The sequence below is a fragment of the Perca fluviatilis genome, chromosome 2 (genome assembly GCF_010015445.1).
Source record: "Perca fluviatilis chromosome 2, GENO_Pfluv_1.0, whole genome shotgun sequence".
Classification (NCBI taxonomy): Eukaryota; Metazoa; Chordata; class Actinopteri; order Perciformes; family Percidae; genus Perca; species Perca fluviatilis.
Genome location: NC_053113.1, coordinates 24,158,436 through 24,181,960, shown reverse-complemented (window position 1 = coordinate 24,181,960; position 23,525 = coordinate 24,158,436). Strand labels below are relative to the sequence as shown.

At 40.2% G+C, this 23,525-nt stretch overlaps 1 protein-coding gene across 4 annotated transcripts; it reads right to left on the bottom strand.

Annotated features, from left to right (window-relative positions):
* Positions 1-358: 358 nt before the first annotated feature.
* ccnl1a (cyclin L1a) lies at positions 359-13,889 on the bottom strand. 4 transcript variants are annotated; one of them, XM_039825419.1, is made up of 10 exons: positions 13,541-13,881; positions 13,213-13,287; positions 11,618-11,727; positions 9,601-9,721; positions 8,268-8,332; positions 4,918-5,017; positions 4,138-4,242; positions 3,078-3,331; positions 2,779-2,877; positions 359-2,233 (listed from the first exon to the last, which is right to left on the bottom strand). In XM_039825419.1, the coding sequence occupies exons 1-10, from the start codon at positions 13,784-13,786 to the stop codon at positions 1,759-1,761; spliced, it is 1,650 nt and encodes a 549-aa protein (XP_039681353.1). In that variant the 5' UTR covers positions 13,787-13,881; the 3' UTR covers positions 359-1,758. The 4 variants fall into 4 exon arrangements, with proteins under 4 accessions (XP_039681353.1, XP_039681362.1, XP_039681376.1 ...); XM_039825428.1 differs by lacking the exons at positions 13,213-13,287; positions 13,541-13,881 and adding an exon at positions 11,052-11,206; XM_039825442.1 differs by lacking the exons at positions 359-2,233; positions 2,779-2,877; positions 3,078-3,331; positions 4,138-4,242 and adding an exon at positions 7,781-7,794 and having other exon boundaries at positions 13,541-13,889.
* Positions 13,890-23,525: the final 9,636 nt, after the last annotated feature.

Sequence of the window (23,525 nt, the reverse complement as noted above, 5' to 3'; positions counted from 1 at the left end):
CTATAGAGTTGTTTCAACAGTTAACTCCTAATATGGCATGTCTACAGGAAGACATGAGCACTTGTATTAGTAAGGCCAACAGCACCCTCTGGCTGTCATAACACACATTCTAAGGATTATAGCCCAGGCAATTCTCTGCTTTACATTTGGGGTAGATATAAATCAAATCATGCATATCTTAACTTTAACTATAACTTTGCCTCTAATTACAAGAACCAGGATCTTGAGATAAGAGTTTAAGTCAAAGCCCCCATTTGATAATACTCATGAGCAAGTCTTTACTCCTTTCACTACACCAAACATGTTCAATAGGATTCATTTCATTACAACAGGCACCAACTCAATAAAGACCATACAGTTCAGTGGCATAACTCATTTATTATTGAATAAAAATTGGACATGAACACATGCAGACTAAAAACCAGTGTAACAAATTGACAACCCTAAAATTCTGAAATTAAGTCTGCATCCCCTGCTGTAAAAAAAAACAAAAAAAAAAAAACAAGTCTATAACCAGTCAGCTGTTTGGAAACTGTACAAAACACAGCTTTAGCAACATACATGTCCAAAAAAAGGAAACAAAAACCACTCGCTCACCAGTCCCTTAATGTGCAAACATATTGATCTTTCCTGAATGATCGCTTTTATTTTACATTTATTCATTCGATCCTTCCACTGAGCTGTTTGCTTTTATAAATCAAAGCGTTCACATTGTCAGCAGATATTGATCCATCTTTACACTGTAAATAAGTTTTGTTTTCCCAAAGTCCATAACTTTACATGTAAAACTAAGAACAAAGGGCTAGAGAGATGGTGGTGGTGTGTGGAGTGGAGGTATCATGGGAAAATTAAGAAAAACCTATAGGTGGAAAGGACAATGAAGGTCTAGGACTGATGTCACACTGCATTGGTGTGTTCCCTCAACCACTGATCATGTCTGACCTGGTTGAAAAAAAGAATAGTGAACCTATAAATCTTATAAATGTCCACTAAATGCTGGTAGATACTGCCGCAGGCTGGGTTCCTCAGACGCATACATTTAATCTATAATAATAATACAACATCAACCACCTCTGCCGAATATCAGCTACAAGTGTGCTGTTGTGTACATAAGCCAAAGCAATGAATATTTTATCACCAAGACATGTACATGCAGAAGCTATGTGTAGGATTCAGGCAATTTCAACAGTGTTACCATAAATGCTTCTGATGTCAAGGCTTTATTACAGTTATTACAGAATATTTTCATAATAAAACTAAATGTTTAGTTATTTGGCTTAGGACAATAATTATTGAAGAGAATCAACATTCCTGTAAATCATATAGTTTAAATGGTAATTTTCAGGATGCATATGAGAAACCCAGGAGCCCAACTATGTTGGCATTAGGCTGGTAATATACCCCAAATGAAACCAAACAAGGCAAGTTCTCTCAACCATGGCAGAGGTGCAGCGTTTGGCTTCAAGAGCTGCATTGAGTGTGCTGACAATTTTGCAAGTTCTTTGTCAACAACCCCCAAGAAATATCATTTGACAGGTTGAAGGAAGTACATATTTAGTTAACCTTTTTAAGAACTTGCAAGATGCGTCTTTCATTAAATGAACAGACCAGGAGTCACACTCATGTTTGCTAACAGTCAACTGTATTTAACAGCATTCAGAGAACATGCCAAATCTGATTTTGTTTCAAGTATACTGAAAATACTTCAGTGACTATCAGTCCTAGAACTAGCGTGTTTGGGTTTGTGTGTGTGTTGTCTCAGCGGCGGTGACGGCTATGTCCTGAATGCCCACTGCTGCTGCTGTGGTGTTTGCTCTTGTGGCTACGCTCCCTCTCTCTGTCCCTGTCATAGGACCGAGACCTCTCCCTCTCCCTCCTGTCGCCTCGATGACCACCTCCTCGCTCGTGTTTGTGTTTCTTCGTAGAGAGGTCAAAGGAACTACGGTCTCTGTCCCGTTCCCTCTCTCTGTCCCGTTCCCTGTCTACTTTGACCGGAGTGCGAGACCGCGACCGAGAGCGCGAGCGCTTCCTCTTGTGACCAGATCCTCCACCTCCACTGTTGCTGTGGCGTCCGCTGGGCTTGGAGTCGCTATTGCCATGGTGGCTGGTCTTGGACTTGAGGTGGGGGAGGAGGGGTGAGGGTGGATGTCGCCGAGGCGATGGACTGCGACTGTGAGAGCGAGAACGTGAGCGAGAACTGTAGGTCCCTGAGCGACTGCGTCTGCTGTTGTAACTGTGGAAGCAGAAGAGGAAGATAAGGAATACACTCAGCTAAATAAGCACAACTAGAATTACAACATTGTGCCTTTGTTGTGAAATGTCATAATTAGTGTATGAATTCTTGAGTTATGGCCAAAAATGCATTTTGTGAAGTCACAGAGACATTGACCTCTAAAATCTAATCAGTTCATCCTTAAGTCCAAGTGGATGTTTGTGCCAAATTCTAAGAGATTCTTTCATTTTTGAGATATTGCGTTGGATAGACGTACAACCCGAAAATATAATGCCTTCGGCCACGGCTGTTGCGGAGGCGTAAAAAAGGCAGGTTAACACATCCCTAATAATAATAATACATAAGTTTTATATAGCGCTTTACATGGAACTCAAAGACGCTTTACAAACAAAAGAAAGAAAGAAAGAAAGAAAGAAAGAAACAAACAATTATGGATTATGGATAGGCCAATTGAAACAAATGAGTTTTGAGCTAATACATATTATCATACAAGTTAACACTAAGACAAGTACACTAAGAATGTCTTTACATATAAGTGATCTTACTGTCTGCGAGCGGAGCGTGATCTAGACCGGGAACGCGTTCTTGAACGAGATCCACTTCCGCTCCTACTGTTCCTTCCAATCTTTACGTCTTTCCTTAAGCTGAAGAAAAAAAAAAAAAAAAAAAAAAAAGAGTAGGCTTATGAAAGACACACTGTTAGATAAAGCCAGCTCCTACTCCGAAACAAAAGATGAAAAACTTAATGGAGACAAAATAACAGTATTAAGGAAAGTCTGGATGACTATAGCTGAAATATCATATACTACTACTAATATAAACTGTATGCGTGTTTGCTTCTTACCCATTGTGTGGACTCTTGTTGATCTGAGTCCGGCTGTCTGGATCCTTCTTAACTGGTTTGAGGGTCTGGGGGTTTGGGGACTTTTCTTCCACCTTGACCACATTTGGGGAGCAGGGCTTGGAAGCAGGAGAGAAGCCACCCAGTGTGGACAGTGCAGGGGTACCATCAGGGTTCAGGCCTTTAGCCTTCAGCTTGACCTCTGCCAAGAACACCTTCCTCCGCTCTACCTCTTTCTCCAGCTGGTCATAGTTGGGCTGGGGAAGAAATCACACTTCAGTCAGTGTACACATAAACACTGAGTACTGGCTACCACCTCTGTACATGGCGCGTTCCACGAGCATGCACAGAGACGTTAATGCTCAACGCATTGTTGCAGTATTCTCCAAAACACCAGAGGGCGTACAAACAAAATAATCTGAATAAGCCAGAAGCAGTAGAGAGCAGAAGTAAAGAAAAGCAAGCTGCCTGGCAACAGTAGTAAACACATTCATGACACCGCCAAACATTACATTTATCTACTGTAATTATTAACATGACTGTTGTTTATCTCCAAATCAAAATTACTGTCTGCCTCTAAAACTGTTAAGAACACTCTCCATGAGGCTGGTTATTTTCTTTATAGCTTTGACAAAGAGATCTCATGTTTTTCCACACTCTCAAGCAAAATGCTTCTTTTCTTGTTTGGCTCCCTGTGGTCTGGTATGTTTGTAGAGGTGAACCTGCTCGGCCAGTCTTCCCAGCCGAACATGTTGAACTAAAAGCGCAACGTGCGTCGAGTTACACAAATTCAGAGGTGTGTGACCATGCACGGCGACAACTCGCAGGGCCTTTGAGCTAGACACGACAGATGTGGTGAAGTCATTTTGTGGCTTGCGCCAGAAATACCACAGCGACCATAATCCTAGCTTAACACTGCTGCTAATAGTTTGTCTTGACAGGCAGTTTCCCCAAAGGAGTCAACGGCCGTGTCATTTACAGCTTAATAGAAGGATGTGATGCACATTTCCACTGGGTTAAGAACAGAAAAAAAAAAAAAAAAAAAAAAAAAAAAAAAAACTACCTTCTTCCTGGTGTAGAGTTTAAGGGTGGTGATGCAGACCTCTTTAACATCGTCATCACTGGCTCCAAAAAGCAGGTACCAATTAGGTTTGGATGGCAGAGGTATCTGGGAAAAACACGCACAAAAGGTTACATTTGGAGGGACTATACTGAGCAGGGGTGTCAAACTCATTTTCACTAAGGGTCACACTGGAAAAAGAGAATCACTCCAAGGGCTAGACATGCAGAGTTAATTGACGTGATTTTGTTATTGAAGGTCACTTTTATTTTTTTTTACGTTTTTGTGGCTTTCTCAGACATTTGTGTATGCTTTTTGTCGCATATTTGTTGACATGACATGAAGTCCTACAAAAGTCATCAAAAGAGTTCCTTAGCCATCATAGAATTTAGCAAATCAAGCAAAAACAATGATACATTTTTTAACAACAACCTGTTTCACAACCTGAACATGAAAACTCTCTGCTTCTGGGAGAATTTCTGAGTCTCAGAGTTGGCAAATCTGCCATATTCTGCTTTGAATGTCAGGTAATTGCAGTTTAAAAAACACTTTCCTGCGTTTTTGGTTTGGTGCACAACTAGGCGGGCTAAAATTCATTGTGATCCCAAATTGATATACGGGCCGGATCTAAATCTGCAAGGGGCCGGATTTGGCCCGCGGGCCTTGAGTTTGACACGCGCTATAGAGGATTTGATGTGACAACATTTAGTGGAAAAATAAGACCGCATAAATAAGCATTAATGGCAAGGTGAAAACATGTTTTAGGTAAACATTTCTGCTTACCTGCAGGGCTCGGGCAGCGAGGAATATGCAGGCACAGGCAATAGTCTCGGCTTGGAATCTCACAAACACATTTGTCCGCAGGGTATCATTCATGTAGTTCCTATGAAGGTAAATCAACACATAGAAACAAAAACATAGCATCTTCTCACCCATACCCACATCTTCTAAGATGTGTCACTGCTTTAACCATAAATTGTTACTGTAGGTTAATAATCTGCAACATTTGTCTATAGTGCCAGCACCTTATCAGGGCTTTATAATTCTTCCTAATTTCTGATAAAGATTTAGATTTTTCATTCCAATTAAATCCTAGCCAATTCTTAAAACTGAGAAATCTTCACCACTCAGAAATGTGTGGTGGGTGACTTCTAAACAAGCATCAACATTAACTGCTCACTGATATGCAGGAGAATAGGCACTGAGAGCATATTAATCATAAGCCCTGATAGCTACAAGAAAACACATTTTTTTGTTACATAGTACTTGAGTGCGATTTGCATTTTTATCTTTAAAATTTAACTTTGTCCATTTCTCTCTGGGGCATCCATGGGAGTGCTGTATGTCACAGGGAAAGCATGAAGACAGAAATGGGAAATGATCTATTGTAGACCTGCCAAGACCATTTTACCACACCGACCTTAAGAGTAGCTAAAGACAAATGATGATTGAGACAATGACACATGCCTTGTGCGTTTGTGTGGAGGGGGGAGAGCATGCAGGCATACAGATGCAACCCATCATCAAGAAGCAACACTTCCAGCAATGCAGTTTCTACTTTCAGATTGTTATATCCAAGGGAATAGGAAGACACAGTATGTATGGTGGCAAAGATTTTGGGAGTCAGTGTCATGTTGATGTAATCAAATGATGCACTGGTCTAATATTCACACAAAATAAAGTTTGTATGTTTAGTGTCTGAGCCATAGGGATTGCAACATTTCACCTTGATTCGAAGATTCAACTGCAACAACTTTTTACTTTAAATACTTTCCAGCCATGATTTGAAACAGACCCCCATAAAACCATGATTGTATTTGTCTGCAACCCCATTTCCTCTATGACTTATCGAAAAGACATTAGGTGGCAATCTAAGCCTCACTACTTAGGCTGGGTGAAATCTCTGTGCTACAACACAGATTATGAGTCAGTGGGTTGTCTGGGAGAATGGGTAAATTAGATTAGCCATGGGAGAGCATTAGGAAAGACAAAATGGCCAGGATGTGAATCAGGCAACTATAGGGTGGTGTGAGCATCTATGTCCTTAAGAAACATAGAAGTCCTTAAGACAAAAACGTGTGACAACAGAAACATGATGGCAAAACCCTGATAAACTAACTCGACACTGATCCCATCCAGGTTATTATTAGGGCTGTCAATGCAAATTCGTTTAACGCCACTCGTTTTTTTGACGCATTAACTCCGGTTCTGTTATGAATGATCATGAAGCCCAGGTAACTGTACAGTTCTCTGGTTTATCAGTGAAGTGTGAACTACGCTGCAGACTGGAGTCTCTGAACAGGTCCAACGGGGGCTGAATGTGCATCGGCAGGTCCGCGTTATGTATGAAGCGTCTGGATCCTCGCTGCATTATTATAAAACTGATAATCTGGTCACATCTCTCGCCCACTTACTGGCACTGTCTCACTCACTCCCTTTTCCTGAACAAAACTGAGCATTACAGTTACTATTTTTCTTTCGTGATTCTTAATTTTTTCCCCCCAGTACCAATGGAAACAATGGGTGTTTCTGCAACTTCAACATCGAGGATTATGAGGTTTATTGCAATTTCAGCAACATCCGCTATCTTTTACGTTCAACACACAGCTAAAAGCAACCGTAATTATCGGATAACGTTAACACTGCTATGAAGGTTTCTGGACATTATTTGACATTGTTTTGTGGTGGTAATTGATTTCCAATAATAAATATACATACATTTGATTTGAATAAAACAAGTATTTTCCACTCCTGTGTTGACAGTGTAATTAAATACTTGCCAAATATTTCTCTAAGGTACATTTGGAACAAACAGAAAATGTGCGATTAACTATGGACAACGCAATTAAATATTTTAAAAGATTGACAGCCCTAATTATTATCAAAAGGAACTACAACCACCAGGCTTCAATACTACAACTAATCACAAAGCAGTGAAACGTCCATTATTCAGTGGTGACACTCCAAATGCATACACCCATTCAAATATGTACTGCTCCACTGGAAGTTTGCCACAAGTACTTGTTGAAAACCTGCTACACAGGGATTACTTCCAGTCTAACCTGCCTTCATCAAATGACCTGACCTGCACTTTGGCAGGTCAGTGTGAAACTGCTATGCCAACGCTACTATACATAACACATGGCCGTTGGATTCTGACTGCTGCGTGGGTGAGACAGGTCCTTGGGAGGCAAAACCGGATCAGCCTGTAAGACAGACACATGTCTGGACACCACGTCAGTTGGGGACAGGACACAGTATACTACTGTAAATACTAAAAAAAAAAAAAAAAAAAAAAGGCAGGTAATCTGGTCAAAAAAGTTATTCTGTTGTGGCTAAGTTTACTTCAATGCTAGATGCAAGTAAACTAGAAAAAAAGTCAGAATATAAATATATATGTAGCTACTTAGCAAAAATGGGCATTACAGTTGAAACCTTTGTAGCAAGACCAACAAATACAAATCCTTTTGGACACCCAAGAGAAAACAAGACGATGTTGGCTGTTGGTAAAGGCCCGCCCGCCCCCTTCAGTGAATCTTGGCATTGGGATTGGCTGTCTGGAGAGGGGCAGCCAACCAATGGGGGGAGCTTCCTGAGGTCATGTGGTTGGAGGAGGCAGAGTTCAGAGGTTCTTTATGTGACTTACCAGCATGGACTACCCTTTAATCAAAGAGTAGAGAGAAAGGACAAAGTTAAACCAAGTTCCCTGGGCACCGCAAATCAAACAGACTTCACAGCAAAGCCATGTAAGGGCAGACAAGAGAGTGAGACACGTAACAGGTTTGCAATAAAAACAAATCGCTCCATCAGAAAAAAAAAAGAGGTGGAAGGGTTAAAATGGAGTGAGGGAACGTCGGTCAGACCTGGGCAAAATGGTTGTTGAGTGCTTTTCAAATTTGTGCTTAAAAACACAAGGGGCACTTGAATATCACTTATCTGACAGGTGCTGTTTCCACATATGGGTGTGTCCCAAGATCCTAGCAGATAAATCATGTGCTCTTCAAGTGATTCAACCATTTGAAACTTGTTCAACTTCACTTTTAGCCCAGGTCTGCTGGCACTTCTTGCAGACATGACACAGGTTGCTGCTGTGGGGGGGGTGGGGGTCAGTGGAGAACTAGAAAGGAACTTACCAGGCCGTCTGGACCAGTGTCTGGTTCTTCTCACATTCCAGGACTTGAAGGTACATGACGATAATCTGGAATCATAAAATGATTATACGTCAAAAACACAGAAACACCCCAGATATGACATTGTTCAAGTTAAAGGCTGGTTTATGGATCCGGAGGCTCGATGCAGAGCTTTCGCCGTAGCCTAAGTAAATGGCATGAAGTTTATACTTGTGCGTTGATCTCTTTGAGAGAATAGCAGGGTCGGCATGTGTGTGTCCGTGGGAAGTGTGTGGTAGAGCGAGAGAGAGTTACGGTGATTAGCTTCAGAGCGAGCACTGACTCTAGAAGCATAGTGAGAGAAACAAAGTGTCTCCTCTTTGCTTTCTGGCCATGGTCAAAAATCTATAGCAGGAAAAGTTAAACCTCTCCTTGATTTTATGTTTATGGAGAAGGAGAACCGGAAAAGGAGTAGGGGGATCTAACACGCCACGGGCGAGCGACATGCGTCGCCGGGATGTGTAGTCACATTTTCTGAGAGGTGCCCGTCAGGCTACTGCCTATTGTCCGGCCTATGGTCTCCACGTACATACCCACGGCGTTGATTTAACTCTGAAGCATAAAGCAGCCTTTAAGCATGTTCTCATTGGTATTTTCCAACAGGCGTGTCTGCGCTGCGTTCCGGAGGCGCCGCGATCCCCGTGAGCAATTGCGGCCATTCAAGTCGATGCTTGATATTCCACCAGCCACGCCCCAGCGCATCACAGAAGCGTGTAGCGGCTCTCCGCTAAAGATATGCGCCAGGTTTATTTTCATGCGAGCCGCGGGGCGTTCAGACAGTTAGGCACGAAGTGAAACAATGAAAGAATCCAGTCAGTTTACCAATACACCTCCCCCCAATATCGTATACGTGTCCTCTACAACACCACGGACAATGAGAGATTCATCTTGGAGGTGGAAAAACAATACGACATCACAGATCATTTTTATCAGGACAATGCCAGAAAAAGAGAAGGCATGGAGTTTGACTGTAGGAGTGCTTGGAGTGGAAGGAAGATAATAATTTAATAAACATGCGATTGTTCTGTAAAGTACTTGTAGAGACAATAAAATCTGCGAGTCGGGCAGCAAGACGCTCCGCTTCTGAGACGTTCCCGGTTTGGTATTGTGCACGGCGGAGGGCGGAACAAAACTGGAACGCAGCACAGACGCAGCCAGTGAAAAATGGCTGTAAAAAGTGAGAATAGTTGTATAAAGCTGCTTCCTGAGTAGTTGTATCTGCATGGGAGGAACAAACTTAAAGCTGCAATAGCTAAACTACACAACTAAAATAGTTATGAGTGTGGCTTAAACTCACCTTGTGAGGATGCTTGACATGCACACAGAAGCCCAGCTCCTTCAGGACCCGCCGTTCCGCTTTGATGACTTGGTTTTTGGTATTTATGTAGTTCTGATCAAGTATCAATGAACTTGGAGTCCTGGTTTATAAAGGAATCAAAATAAAATAAAGTTTCCCCCTTTCGAAATAAAAGTAATAAAAGAAAGTGCCCTTTTGATTCTTGCACTCTTTTCTTTTTCCCATTCCAACCAACTAAAAGCAACAGGTTTAAGTGTTTGCATGCCTGACAGTTTGCTGGGGTCTGTGGACTCCTGTGGTTCTAGTGAAAGCATATGGGATTTGTAGACAGCCCTCAACCTCATTCACACTGTATCACAGCTTTAACAGAAATATCAACTCAAGACCATTGGCCACATCACTACCTCAACACGCAACTCAAATTAAACACAAAACCACTATGAGTCACAAATCATCCTCACCTATTCTAATGTACTGTATACATCAGTATAATTAATTCTCTTAACTAACCAAAACCACTGACTGCTTGACTTGTTAATAGTGCAGAACGATATCTAGACTCAAAGAAGATATCAGAAAAATACAGTTCTTTGTCCAATGACTACATTTTGACTGAAGAATACTGTACCAGTCTAGAAAACATCTGCTGGTTGAACACAGCAGATTTAAATACTACTGATGCAGACAAAACACATCTACATATTGTTATAGTTTTATAGCAATCATTAAATGCTACAACTTTCTAAAATTAAAAACTTGGATTAGATGCATTATGATCTCAGTTTGAACTATCAGCCTCCTACTTTATGTACCATTTACTATATATGAGCTACATCACAGTAACAGATTAAACCTAACTTTAGAAAAACAGACTGACATCCTTCTAACATTTATTAGTAATAGTAATTTAGCTTATTTTACAGAACCAACTATCAAATTTCAAATCAAAATCTAGAGTTCTGATGTCTCAAATAAAGTAAATTTTAAATGTGAATACTGCCATGCTACAAACCACATGCATGGTAAAAACTATCAGTGTGATGTCTATTACTTTACATGTCTAAATCCACATCTAAATAACAGAGTTGCTACAGGTGCATCAAGGTTACCGGTACATTAACTTTAATTCCAATTCAAACAACCTACAGATAATTCCAAACTACTAAAAGCTAAAGTCCATGCACTGACCCTAAACAAAAACATAACCTGCATGGTATTCAATTAATTATCCTAACTTCAACGAACAAGGAGATATTTCTAGTAAAGCCATGGTAACAGGTGGTGAACGGGGTTTTACTCTTGGAGCACAAACAAAATGCATGGTGAGGAGCAGTCAGTGAAGAAGACTACATTACCCAATGGTCCACAGATTGAAGGACAGATACCAAAAGCTTAAGATTGAACCACAGGAGTCCTCAAAGCGCCCCGGGGGCCAAGGACCTTCGGCCAACCTGTCATCCCTGATCCCAGTGCCCCACGGTGGCTCAGACCACGGGCGTCTCCCACTGGAGGGGGTGGGTTGGCCCTGCATCATGGTTGTCATGCCGACTGCTTCATCTTACGTACCATTCCACATCACCCAGGCTTTGGTAAATGTAGCTGGTCGCTGTTAGTTGGTTGCAAGGGAAAAAAGAAGCCAAGTTAATGCCAAGGTCTATAGTATTGACATAAACATATTTCTATGAAGACAAAGGCACATGCAAATATAGCAGTGATGCCTTGTCTTACAATGCTCAAAATGCAGCCAATTTTTTTTAAGTGAAATTGTGGAGATATCAATCTCAGTGTAATGTCAAACTCAGATGTTATATGTAGACAATTACACGTCTGAAACTACCAGTGAAGCGGAAACTGAAAAGTTTTAAAATGGTTTAGAGCACATGGATAAACAGAAGGGCACTTTCACAGCAAAAACAGATCAACATCATACATTATATTGGATAGAACCAAAAGCAATGTAACAAAAACCATGTATTATTTCCCAAAAGAGAAGACTGGTTTCAATGACGACACTTACTTTTTGCCTCTGATCTGTCTCAGGTGGTGGAAAACATTGATGACATCTCGTACTCGTCTCGGCGCTTCCTCAATCTTGGAGGCCAAGTTGATACAAGCCATAGCAACAATCTGCAAAGATAATTGAAGCAAAAAGTTGGAAGAAAGAGTTCAATAACCTAAGACGTACATCCAGAGATAGCGTGCCCACACTCGACCAATAAATGTGAAAATAACATGCACCTAAGAGACATAAATTTGTCATTGATCGAGAAATTTTGCCATATTTGGCCCGTTTATACTATTTTAGCTACCATTTTAATTAGGTCATTGTGGGAGAAGATGTACATCTGTAGGCAGGACTGCTTTAAAGCAATATTAAATTGATACATGATAATGGGTCTTTATAATAACTCACTTGTAAATGGTAAATTGATAGTTAATTAAACTTAGATCAATAGTTAAACTGTTAAATAATGACATGATAATGAATAACGTTAACTGATCACAAGTAATGCAATCATGTTTTATTGTATCAGTTTGTTTTAAATATAACAATATATTAAGTATTGTTAATGATTAACAAAGTGTCTGTAAACCGTCAATAAACAGTATTTGGATGCTATTAAAGTCGCAACTGATGATAATACCTTGTTAATGGTTAATAAATAATTTGTAAAGCATCTATTACATTATTTAGATATGCCATTATCAGTGCAGTATTAATTAATAATCATCTTCTTTATGGATCAATTAAAAAAATGTTTTACAATCTACTTATTAATCATTACCTAATTATTGTATGCAGTAGTTGCAACTTTACAGCCATCCAAATATTGGTTATAGATGGTTTACAAACAATTGTTAATCACTTACAAAGTATAACTATTTACACTAATGTATAAATAGGCTTTTATATTACACTAAACTGATACAATAACATGCATTATAATATTGCTTATTGTTAGTGTATATTATAAATTCAATATCATTTCAGTTTGTTAACAGTAAAATAAAGTTTAGTTAACTAGCATTTTGCCATTTATTAACGATGATTATAATAAAGTGTACCGATTATTGCATCATTAGGTTTGTGCATTACAATGTACTAGCTAGCTATAGTGTGAAGAATGTATCCATAATGGCCACTTTTAGAGAGCAGCATTTCTGATATTTACTTTTCTCAGACCAATCAAACATATATAGTAATATTAACTCCATTACTAAGATTAAGTTTAGTTAGTTTGTAAATGTAATATTGCTAATATGATGGCAAAATGTATAAAGTCACATCGACCAGCCAACCAACCACCATTTTAATCTAGAAAAAAAGTTTGAAGACTGACTGTAAGATAACATTAATGCTACGTTTACAATACTTGTGTAGCTACATTATTAGAGGTATTCCACTAGAGAAAAATAATACTGTTTTGATTCAGTGTGATTTCTGTACTTTGTGCGTTTGATTTGTTTAGTATTGATCTCCAGTATGTCCCCTCTTTGTCTTACAGCAGTTGAAAAAACAACGTATCGACAATATGGCTGCCACAAACGTAACCGTGACGTTACAGTGTAACCAGCGGCCCGACAATGAGCCATAAGCTTAAACGGACTTACCTCAAAACTGTGCTTGACGAAGGACTTGGAGTAGAAAAAACGATGAAACAGCACCTGACCCGTTGCCATTGCCACCTGACGAGAAACATACAGAGTATGATGTTTGGACTTTGTCTTGTATAAGCTTGCCTAACCTTGCACAATGGACCGCCGCCATTTTAACTAACGTTACACCACGCCAACGTGAAAAGGCTAATTTAGCAAACAGCTAACAACCAGGCCGCATCGTGTTGAGGACTAGAAATACATATTTGCTTACTATGAATAAACCAAACACCAACATGTATAATATGAGGTAACGTTGGCCATACTATTCAAGAAGGTTTACCTGGGGTAACCGGAGAAGAATGCCCGCCGACTGAATCACTTCACATCCGAGTATGCGAAGGTCGGTCTCTGTGTCCAGGTCGAGGCCGTCGAGCATCGACGGCGTCGGAGAAAACCTTTCCTCCGGTATGAGCGAGTTGTCGATCGTAAGGTACACTTCCGAATAAACTTTATCACCAATGAGGATGCCATCGTTATTTGTGGATGCAGTGGATGATACAGAAAGAGGACCTGCAGCCATCTTCATCCGAAAAACAGCGATAATCGGTTGTTATCAGAAAAGCTCGGCCAGCCTCAACGGAACGATGGCGGAGCAGGGTGACTGACAGAACGTGACGTCACCGTCTTGTTGAGACTCAAACGTGTATGCACATCCGCGATGGTAAAATAGTTCCTCAATATTAAATCGTTAAACAAAAACTGCACGACTTTATTTAAAAAATATATACAAACTGCACTGATTGTAACATGTTTTAAAACTGTTACTGTAAATGAAGCAGTCAGGGCGTAAAAATGACCTCATTACTAAGAACCCTTCACACCCCCTCACTTACGTTATAAGAACTCCATTCTCAGTGCAATATCCTCTTAATACGAGGAAAAATAGACCGTCACTACTTTTTTTAATGCAGTTTGCACACCATCTCTTATTTACTTATGGAATTGTTGTAGTTGTTTGCCTTTAATCAAATTTTATTTGAGTCTTTCATGTGTTTGCTTTCATGTGGTCTGTGTTTTCTATCATTGCAATAAAGCTTTTTGAATCTTGAATTGGTCACTCATTTACCCATCTTTTTTTATCCTTTACCTGTCTACAGATTGCAACCGTACACTCGTCCAAACAAAGTTAATCACGTCTATTATAAAAAATAGTTAATAAACACATCAGTTGACCTGAGATACAATGGCTCCATCGTTTCCCTTATTACAAATAGTACATTATCTCATGCTTCCTTCAAAAGCTCCGTTTTCCAATAGACCTATACAAAGTATTTTAGATGAAAAATTAACCCTCAAACAAAAATAGTTGTTGATCATAACTTTTTAGTCAACTAGTGGTAGTTATATTATAGCACTACTCTTATTTTTTCTTCTTAAATGTCAAATCACATGTTGACAATACAATCATCTCATTAGATAGTGTTCATTATTGTAGTGAGTGCTAGGTTTCCGACATCACCCGAAGGCAACAGAAGGAAGCGACTCACCACCAACGGTTTCTGTGACGTACTTTACGGGAAAGTCCGGACTTCTCACATATAGAACATATCCATCCGCCAATAAAAATAAAAAAATAAAAAAAAGAAGTAGTCATAGCCAATACTAAGCGGATTTTTTATTATGAAATCAGTGTTTGTACGCGTCATTTACACACAGTGTACAGGAAGTCAGTAATGTCTAGCCTACTCTCTTAATACATCCATGTGTCTACTCTTTATAATTATACATCCGTGTGTCCACTTTGTAATTGTCTATGTTACCGTTTAAAGCAGCAACCCAGGGAGAACAGGGCAAAAAGGTTTAAGAAAAACATATGCGCTTAATTTAAGTGTCTGGGATTGATTGTGTCAAAGAAGGTGCAGCTTCAAATGAACAGTTCAATGCAGGGAACATTGTGTTCACTTAGGCTACTGTTCAGCCTCCAGGATTTTGTAGCCTGAAGCCCCGCAGTGACTAAAAACGGACAGCAGAGAGAACTGGAGACCCGCAGTTAAGGTTTCTGAAAATCTGCGCCTCCTGGGGTTAGTTTTTCCTACACTGATCTTGTGCCGAACCCCCCACCAACGACTTGATGCATAGACAGTGAAATTAATGAAGCACTTTTCCGGTGATGGCTGAGCGTTATTGCGCAGCCTCAAACTGAGCTCGAAGACGTAGATGAAACGTGAGCAAACTGTCTGAAAGTTGTAAGTCTTCTGGTAGCTGTGCCAAGAGAAATCTCAATCATTCCCAATCTTGCAGATATGGAGAGCGTAGGTAGATGTAAGGAGATAACATAGGCACAGCTACTCCTGTACTGTACGGTAATTTATCTACTGTGCTACAGTAAGTCGCGTGGTTATGACACAATCGTTAGCCTGTTTTTACAAAAATGTCTGCTACTTCGCTGTCAAAATGAATGGCAGTCAATGGAATGGTAACGGCGGGTGATTGCCTAATACATCCATGGTGATTGCTTGTTAGCATCAAAATGGCGCCATAGGAGCTACGTGTTGTTGACTGTTGACAGACGCTTACCCCCTTGGTGGCACGCCCTCATACTGTGCAACTAACTAGCTAGCAGTGCTTATCTACTGCCCATGTGCGACTCCCAACAAAGATGGAACAGAAGTGCGATGCCTCACTCGGTAGCTAAAACAGAGATGTCAATATACAGGGTGATAAGAGCTGCAGTAATTTAAAAAATATAGTGTTTTTGGGGAAATTAAACCACATAAACCTATTCTAGTACAACCTCTAAATACAATTATGAACTTCTAAATACAATTATATATATACAGTTTTTCACGATCGCTATGACACTTTTTTCAATACTTTTAACAACTTTCCTAAACTCTTAACACAGTTAGCACAACATCCGTCTGTGTAGGCTATACAATTAACACATTTCTTGTTGCTTTGACACAAAATGCATACAGTTAACACAAATTTAAAATGCTTAAATTTCTTTTACACACAAGCTCCACCAAAACCAAAACAATGGATCTTTACTGCCAAATTTCCAAATGCTTTCACACTGTATGTCAGAACAGATAACATCATGTTCTAAACCTAACGTATAGGCTAAAGTCAAAGTGAACAGCTGTTCAAATTGAAACACAAATATATCCCCTGCATTTTATACATGCATTTATTGGAAACAGCTGATTGAAGTTATGCAAATACGTAGATCAATCCCAGCTGATTCCCTTCTAGGAAACACACTCAGGTGTTGAGGTTCTTTCAATCGCATGATCATATGGTAGTACAGTAAAAGAGGACCTATTTGAACAATATACTGTAGATGAACACAGAAAATAAGGAAAATGCCTTCACGAGGGAGAGGAAGAGGAGTACCAGGACAATTCTGTCTCTATCTCCTTTTTTTCATAAACCGTACATTCTATAAAGCTACTCTGACATGGGTCATTCATTTTTTGTATTGAATCTCTGCAGCAAAAGAAACAAAATGGTGGCCGGGTTGGATCAGTGGGTAGAGCAGGCGCACATATACTTGGAGGTTTATGCCTCGACGCAGAGGTCCAGGGTTCAAATCTGGCTTGTGACGATTTCCTGCATGTCTTCCCCCCCCCCTCTCTCTCCCCTTTCTCAACTAGCTGTCCTGTCAAATAAAGGTGGAAAAGCCCAAAAATTAATCTTTACAGTAAAAGAAAATATGCATGCATTTACTAAACCCAACAAAACAAAAATGCAGAGAGACTTCAAGAGAAACTGCAGTCCAAAACACAATCTATGATCAATACAATATACTATTGTCTGTTGTATAAGGGCAGACCTGACTGACACATTTAAAATGATGCAGTTTCTGTAATTCCATCTGATGTTAGTGTTTTTTATGTCATTGTGCAGTGATTGACTAAATATTCCTGTTGGGAGAGAACATGTGTTAGTGTTTTGGAAGAATTATTTGATTTTGAGACATGATTGCATTGTTTTGGTAGACATAGTGTATTGTGTAAGTGAATTATTGTATTTTGAAAATCTGTGTTGGAGTTTAGTTTACAATGTGTGATTTTGAGCATGAAATTAACTGTTTTGCCAATCGTGTGTTGTAGGTGTGTTGGTGCATTAAGAGTTTAGGAAAGTTGTTAAAAGTATTGAAAAAAGTGTCATAGCGATCGTGAAAAACTGTAATACATAATATGAGGACTTTAATGAATGCGTTTATTTCAGTGGTGTCCCACATTTTGGCTTGAGACCCCATCAAATTAAACATTGCCAACTTGCAACCTCTCATCACAGTGATTTTGACTTCTAAGATTGTTTAATTTAAATGTGTTAGAGGTAAAACTATTTGTAATGTATGTATGTATTATGTATGTATGTAATGTATTTCTTTTTGCTGTAACGCAGTAATATAACGCATTCCTAATTCAATTTCGGTAATATTATACTCGTTACAATCTCAGTAACGCGAGTTACAACGCATTTTAACGCAACATTTAGTAGGGTTTTGTTTTTTTAAGAATTCAGCAACACCGCGAATCAATTCTTCACAGGGAAAAAAAAGCTGTATTCAATGGTTGAGATGACTGCAGAGACAGATACATTTGCGAGATGGACATTATTTTCAGGAGTTATTACGCTGCGTTGAAGTGAGCTGTCCCGTCTCTGTTCCCGTGGTCAGAGCCAGATCCAGAGACGGTACGGACAACATCTGTGTCCCAACAGGTGACGGATAGACAGATAGAAACATGTCTGGAATTAATGTTTAGGCTTGCTACACGTAATATCATTGGATTTTATCAGCCGTGGAGAGTAATTATACCTTTAGTGGAATGGCTTCGAATGACGACCAAAAAAGCTTGTCTTTTACTGTGACTGTACTGTTCAATATGTTGCAGTTTTACAAACAAGAAAGTGAGCAACTTGAAGGTCCCATGGTATGAAAACTTCACTTTATGAGGTTTTTAAAAATTAATATGCGTTCCCCCAGTCTGCCTATGGTCCCCCAGTGGCTAGAAATGGCGATAGGTATAAACCGAGCCCTGGGTATCCTGCTCTGCCTTTGAGAAAATTTAAGCTCAGATGGGCCGATCTGGAATCTTCTCCTTATGATGTCATAAGGAGCAAGGTTACCTCCCCTTTCTCTGCTTTGCCCGCCCAGAGAATTTGGCCCACCCATGAGAGAGAGACATCATGGCTTTCAAACAAGCAAAGTGGCAGTTGGTCAAGGCCAAATCCCCACCCTCCACCTTGTCCCCCCCACCCCCCCCTTCTCCTCCTCAATAGCTACAGACACAGAAATGGCACATACTAAAGCCAGGGACACACAGGGCCGAAAATCGGCCGTTAGACAGTCTGGCGAGGTCAGTGACTCGAATCTGTTCGGTGTGTCCCATGCCATCGTCAGTCTGGAGGGCTGTTGGCGTTCATTTTGGCCGACCTGACATGTTCAGTCGGAGGCAAGGCAGTTGGGACTCACTCGGAAATGGCGAGCGGAATGAGCGTGACTAGAGTCTCTCAAAATCTGAAGAAAATCTTTTAAACTGACCTTTGTTGAGCTGAAATGAAGACAGATTCAGCAACTGCATGGCCTATTTCTCGCTTAAAATGTTTTCAGAAACACGTTTCAGTGAAATATTTTAGTACAATATGAGATTGTATTCTGAACAGCCGCCATGACAGTCTGGCTTTGAATTTCCGGCGAAAACAAACCCATGTGATGCGTTCGTCCAATCAGCTGCCGGTTTTCATTTTTTGGGCAACAATACAGATTAGCGCCGCCTGCTGTTATGGAGATGTATTACATCTCGTCTCTTTGGTGTGTTCTGTGGCACTTTTTGGACCAACACGGGGAGACTGATCATTTCGACTGGCTTTCTGACCGGCCGTCTGGCTGGTGTGTACTTTAAGGAAAGCTCATTGTGGGACTGGCTCTAGTGGCTGTAATTCTGCACCAAGGCTGAATTTTGGGAAAGAGACTTCAGATACAGTATTAGGGGACCACTAAGGCCTATATAAAAGCATCCAAAGAGCACCATGTCATGGGACCTTTAAGCTTGACGGACATGTTTTGCATCTAGCGTCTCACGTTCATCTCAGTAAGCTAGCAAGAGTACACAACAGACAACTTCTGTGTAGGCTACTTCAAAATAAAAGCACTTCCTGTGAAGGTTCGCAGTAAAACTAAATTACTGTTAAACAAATAAGGTTGTGTACCTTTTCACATATCAGTTGTAAATCAAGTACTGTACACTATAATTGATAATTTCCTTTAGACTGTTTTAAACATGAATTTCTTATTCAAGTGCTTTAAACAAACATTTTACAACAATACAACTGTAAACAATACAACTGTAAACAATACAACTGTAAGGTACTTTTAATTGAGTATTTTCATTTTCTCCTACTTGCCTATTGTACGTTTTACTTATCTATTTTTTATAGCTTTAGTTACTTTGCATATTCATATTAATTATACAAAATATTATGAATAATCTATGATGTATTAAAGTGGATAAAGAGGAGACTTTATTGATCCGGTGGTGAAATTCACATGCTAGCTGCCAAGTCAAACTTCCGCTGTTATATTGGTGAAAGTAACTTAAAAGTAATGCAAAAGTAGTGTAACGCGAGACAGTAATATTTTAATATAACTAATTACTCTCAAATGACTAGTAATCTATAATATATTACATTTTGGAAGTAACTTGCCCAACACTGTCTAATACTGATATTTCACAAAAAGGCAAAGATTAGGCTAAAGTCCGAAAAATTAAGATTAATTTAAATTTGTGTAACAAAACAATTCCTATTCTATCCTATCAATCATCTTATGACACCTCAGATTGAACTTGTGACCAATTGAACTGGTTTATACAGTATATACTCACATGGTGCAAATAAAATCATTGCCCTGGGTCTCATTAACAGTTTAATCCTGCCATGGTTGGTTATTTCCTGAGGTAATGCGTTTGTATGTGGGTGTGTTTCTGCGAGCATCTAAAGCTATTGTAATAGCTGTAATCATGCAAAAATGGCATAAGGGTATACTTTCATAACCTGTCTGAGGCTCTATGTGGCATGTAAGGGACAGACATCCCCCACACACACACACACACACACACACACGCACAAAAACACACACACACACACCACATGAGGTGGGAGACAGAGGTCTCATTGTCCCTGTCATTAACCAACACCTACAACCAGCACCTTCGGCCCCCGCACTTACGCAGTTACCACGACGACAAGAATACTGAGCATTCTTTCTCCAGTTGCCCGGGTGACACTAATTATAGGGTGTGGGAGGGCTCACGGGATGGCAGAATTCCGGAACAACCATAAAGATGAGGAGAGAGGCGTTCAGGGAGGCCCAGTGACGAACAAGGGCTTAGTTATACACACACGCCACTCCCTGTAGTGGCGTGTGTGTGTCTTTGTGTGTGTGTGTGTGTGTGTGTGTGTGTTTATGAGCAACCTCGCACAGATTCCCCAGGGACACGTGTGCATGCCTGCCCTGCATGATAATTACTGCGAGGAGATCACATTTCAAATGTGTGTGCAAGGCATGCATGTGTGTAAATATGAATGCTTGTGTGTGTGGGCACTTGTTAAGGGGGATCATTCATCTTAGTGTGATTGGGCATTATGTGTGCCTGTTACACACAAAACAAGATGTAGAAAGTTTTTCTAGGAGTTGTATCAGGCCAGATCTCTCTCACACACATGTCCCATGGCTCTTTCTCAAACACACAAACCAGGAGAAACACCAGGTCAAGGGCTACAAAGCAAGGGCAAAGGAAAAAGCCCAGTAAAAGAGCAGGGGGAGTAGAAAAGAGGGAGCTAACTGGATCAAAACTAAAATAAAGGCAATGGGAGCTGAGGAGGAGAGGCTGAGAGGGTCAGAGTGGTTGAATAATGTACAGAAGGCCAAAAGAGATTATAAGAATATTCACAATGAGACAAATGTGTGTGTGTGTGTGTGTGTGTGTGTGTGTGTGTGTGTGTGTGTGTGTGTGTGTGAGAGAGCGAGAGAGAGAAGAGGGGTGTTTGTGTTTTGAGGGAAAAAGGAGACAAAGTGTGTGGTCAGAGCTTACAGTGAGTGTGTCAAAGACAGGGAGAGTGTGTATTGTGGCATTAATGGTGCGTTCTTTTTGTCTTGTAATCGCGACTAGTAGCTTGAGCGTGACGTCACATCCGTGTCGAAAAACGAATAACCGCGGGTTGTTGCATTCTTTTTGTCACACAATACTACGAGTCGGAGAAAAGATGGATTTTTGTAACATTTTTAGTAACATTTAGGATTCTATTCACCCAGTTATTGACATATTACACAAATATATCTCACAGTTTGATACATGAAAATTACGTTTTGATTAACGTTAACGTTAGGCTACTGCTCTGCTTTCTGCTCAAGACTCGGCTTAAAGCCATTGTTGTCATATAGCCGCACCGTCTCTAGCCAATTTCAGCTGCACAAACTACAAAATAACTAATCAGGCGGTATTTAACTCCTAATAAGACTGTAGCGGCATGCCTATAGGTAGCAGTATAAGCGCTATGTGCGACTTCTTCATTTGGTTACAACAAAGACAAAAGTGCTTAAAATTGTAGATAACCACAATGTTTACGTCGCGTGAGTGCGACGTAGCCATCTTTGAAAGTGAGCTCGGGGTCCTCTGAGTTCAGACGACTTGACGAGTCGTAAATACGACCTCGGGGGCGTTCTTTTTGCAACTTCCGGGTCGTAACTCCGGAAAACAACTCGTAAAACGACTTCGGTGGACAAAAAGAACGCACCATAAGTAAGAGCAGCGAGTGTGTTCTTCTGGCATAGGAGGAGTATTATCTTTTCAAATACACAGCAGACATGCAGGTCACAGTGGGAGGAAATTTAACAGGGATAAAAAACAAAGATCAACAGAAGTGCATTTGCAGGGAGAATGTGAGCAGTTGTCAAAAGGTCAGCATAAGTCTGGAATAGTATCCATATGGGTGAAAAAGGAAGACATTCTTTGAGGAATATAAAGTGAGTACATAGAAAATGTCACACAATCACACACTCAAACACAGGAAGGCCATAAGAAGCCAGCTGCAAAAGGACAAAGGAAAATGCTACCTTTATCACATAAACATAATATGTATTGTTGTTGTTTTTATCATGTATTAGGGAATCTAGGGATTGTTAATTGTAGAGGACGATTCTTATGCAACCAAATTTTTCAAATGAAGAAAGTAAATAAATGACTTCATCGAGAATTCGTGACAGGCAACTTCAGGAAAAAACACGAACAGGTTTTTTTATATGTAGGAAATGTTCTATTTTAACCCTGCTGACAAAAACAGGGGAAGTAGCAAATTGTTTTAATGGCACAGAGTGTTCATTGTTTTATATTTCAGAACGTCCTGAATCTCCCCAATTTTTAGCAGATAAACCATATGTGTGTGTTTTGGCAAACAGAGGAAACGTTGGCAGGATAAAATCATTATTATCTCACCTTTCTGAGCGAACAACATGCACATGCATTGTCTTACAGATGGGTTGGAATTGAGGGACACTGGGAAGTCAAACTAAAAGCTTTCCATGTGTGCCAGTAAGCGGGGAAATGAGTTCCACGCCACACACACTTCATGCATTTCTCCCAGATCATGCCAATTCATCCCAAATGTAGAGGGAGAGGAAGAGAGAGAGGGAGGGAGGGATGGAAAGACCTTGCACGGAGTGAATGATGTCAATAACACACAATGCCTGAGGGGTGAGGGCTGGGTAATTGGTATGTGTGTGTGTGTGTGTGTGTCTGGGGGTGCTTGCCTTACAGTTTCTTTTGTGTTTGTCAGCCTTTTGTTTGTGTCCACGGGTGGCAAAGGACATGCTGTCATGCTCCTTCAGCCCTGCCCTTGTGATAGGCTGTGTGTGTGTGTGTGTGTGTTTGCATGTGTCTGTGTGAATGTGTGTGTGTGTGTGTGTGTTTACTATGTGCGTGCATGGATGTTTGTCTGTGAAATCCTGTGCGTGCCACTGAGACTGCGTGAGTCGAGTTGTGAGAACACAAGTGCATGTCTGTCAGAGAGTATGTGTCTGGGAGTTTACTGCTGCACCAGCAGGACTCAGTAGTTGCGTTGTGTGTATAAAGTGTGTGCTTATGTGTATATAAGTGTGTGTGTGTGTGTGTGTGTGTGTGTGTGTGTGTGTGTGTGTGTGCGACTTTTAGAATAGGCTATTAGAGGGATATTTGACAAAATTGTATTATATAATATTAAATTCTAAGGGAAGAATAAAAATACAATTCAAATAATATAATTAATATTAAAATACT

What these genes read in the sequence shown, in the direction of transcription:
- ccnl1a (XM_039825419.1), bottom strand. Translation starts at nt 13,786, where the DNA reads ATGAAGATGGCTGCAGGTCCTCTTTCTGTATCATCCACTGCATCCACA. An exon ending in AGACAGATCAGAGGCAAAAA is followed by an intron (nt 9,722 to 11,617) that starts GTAAGTGTCGTC and finishes TTTATAAACCAG; the next exon opens with GACTCCAAGTTCATTGATAC. An exon ending in ACACTGGTCCAGACGGCCTG is followed by an intron (nt 5,018 to 8,267) that starts GTAAGTTCCTTT and finishes TTACCTTCATAG; the next exon opens with GAACTACATGAATGATACCC.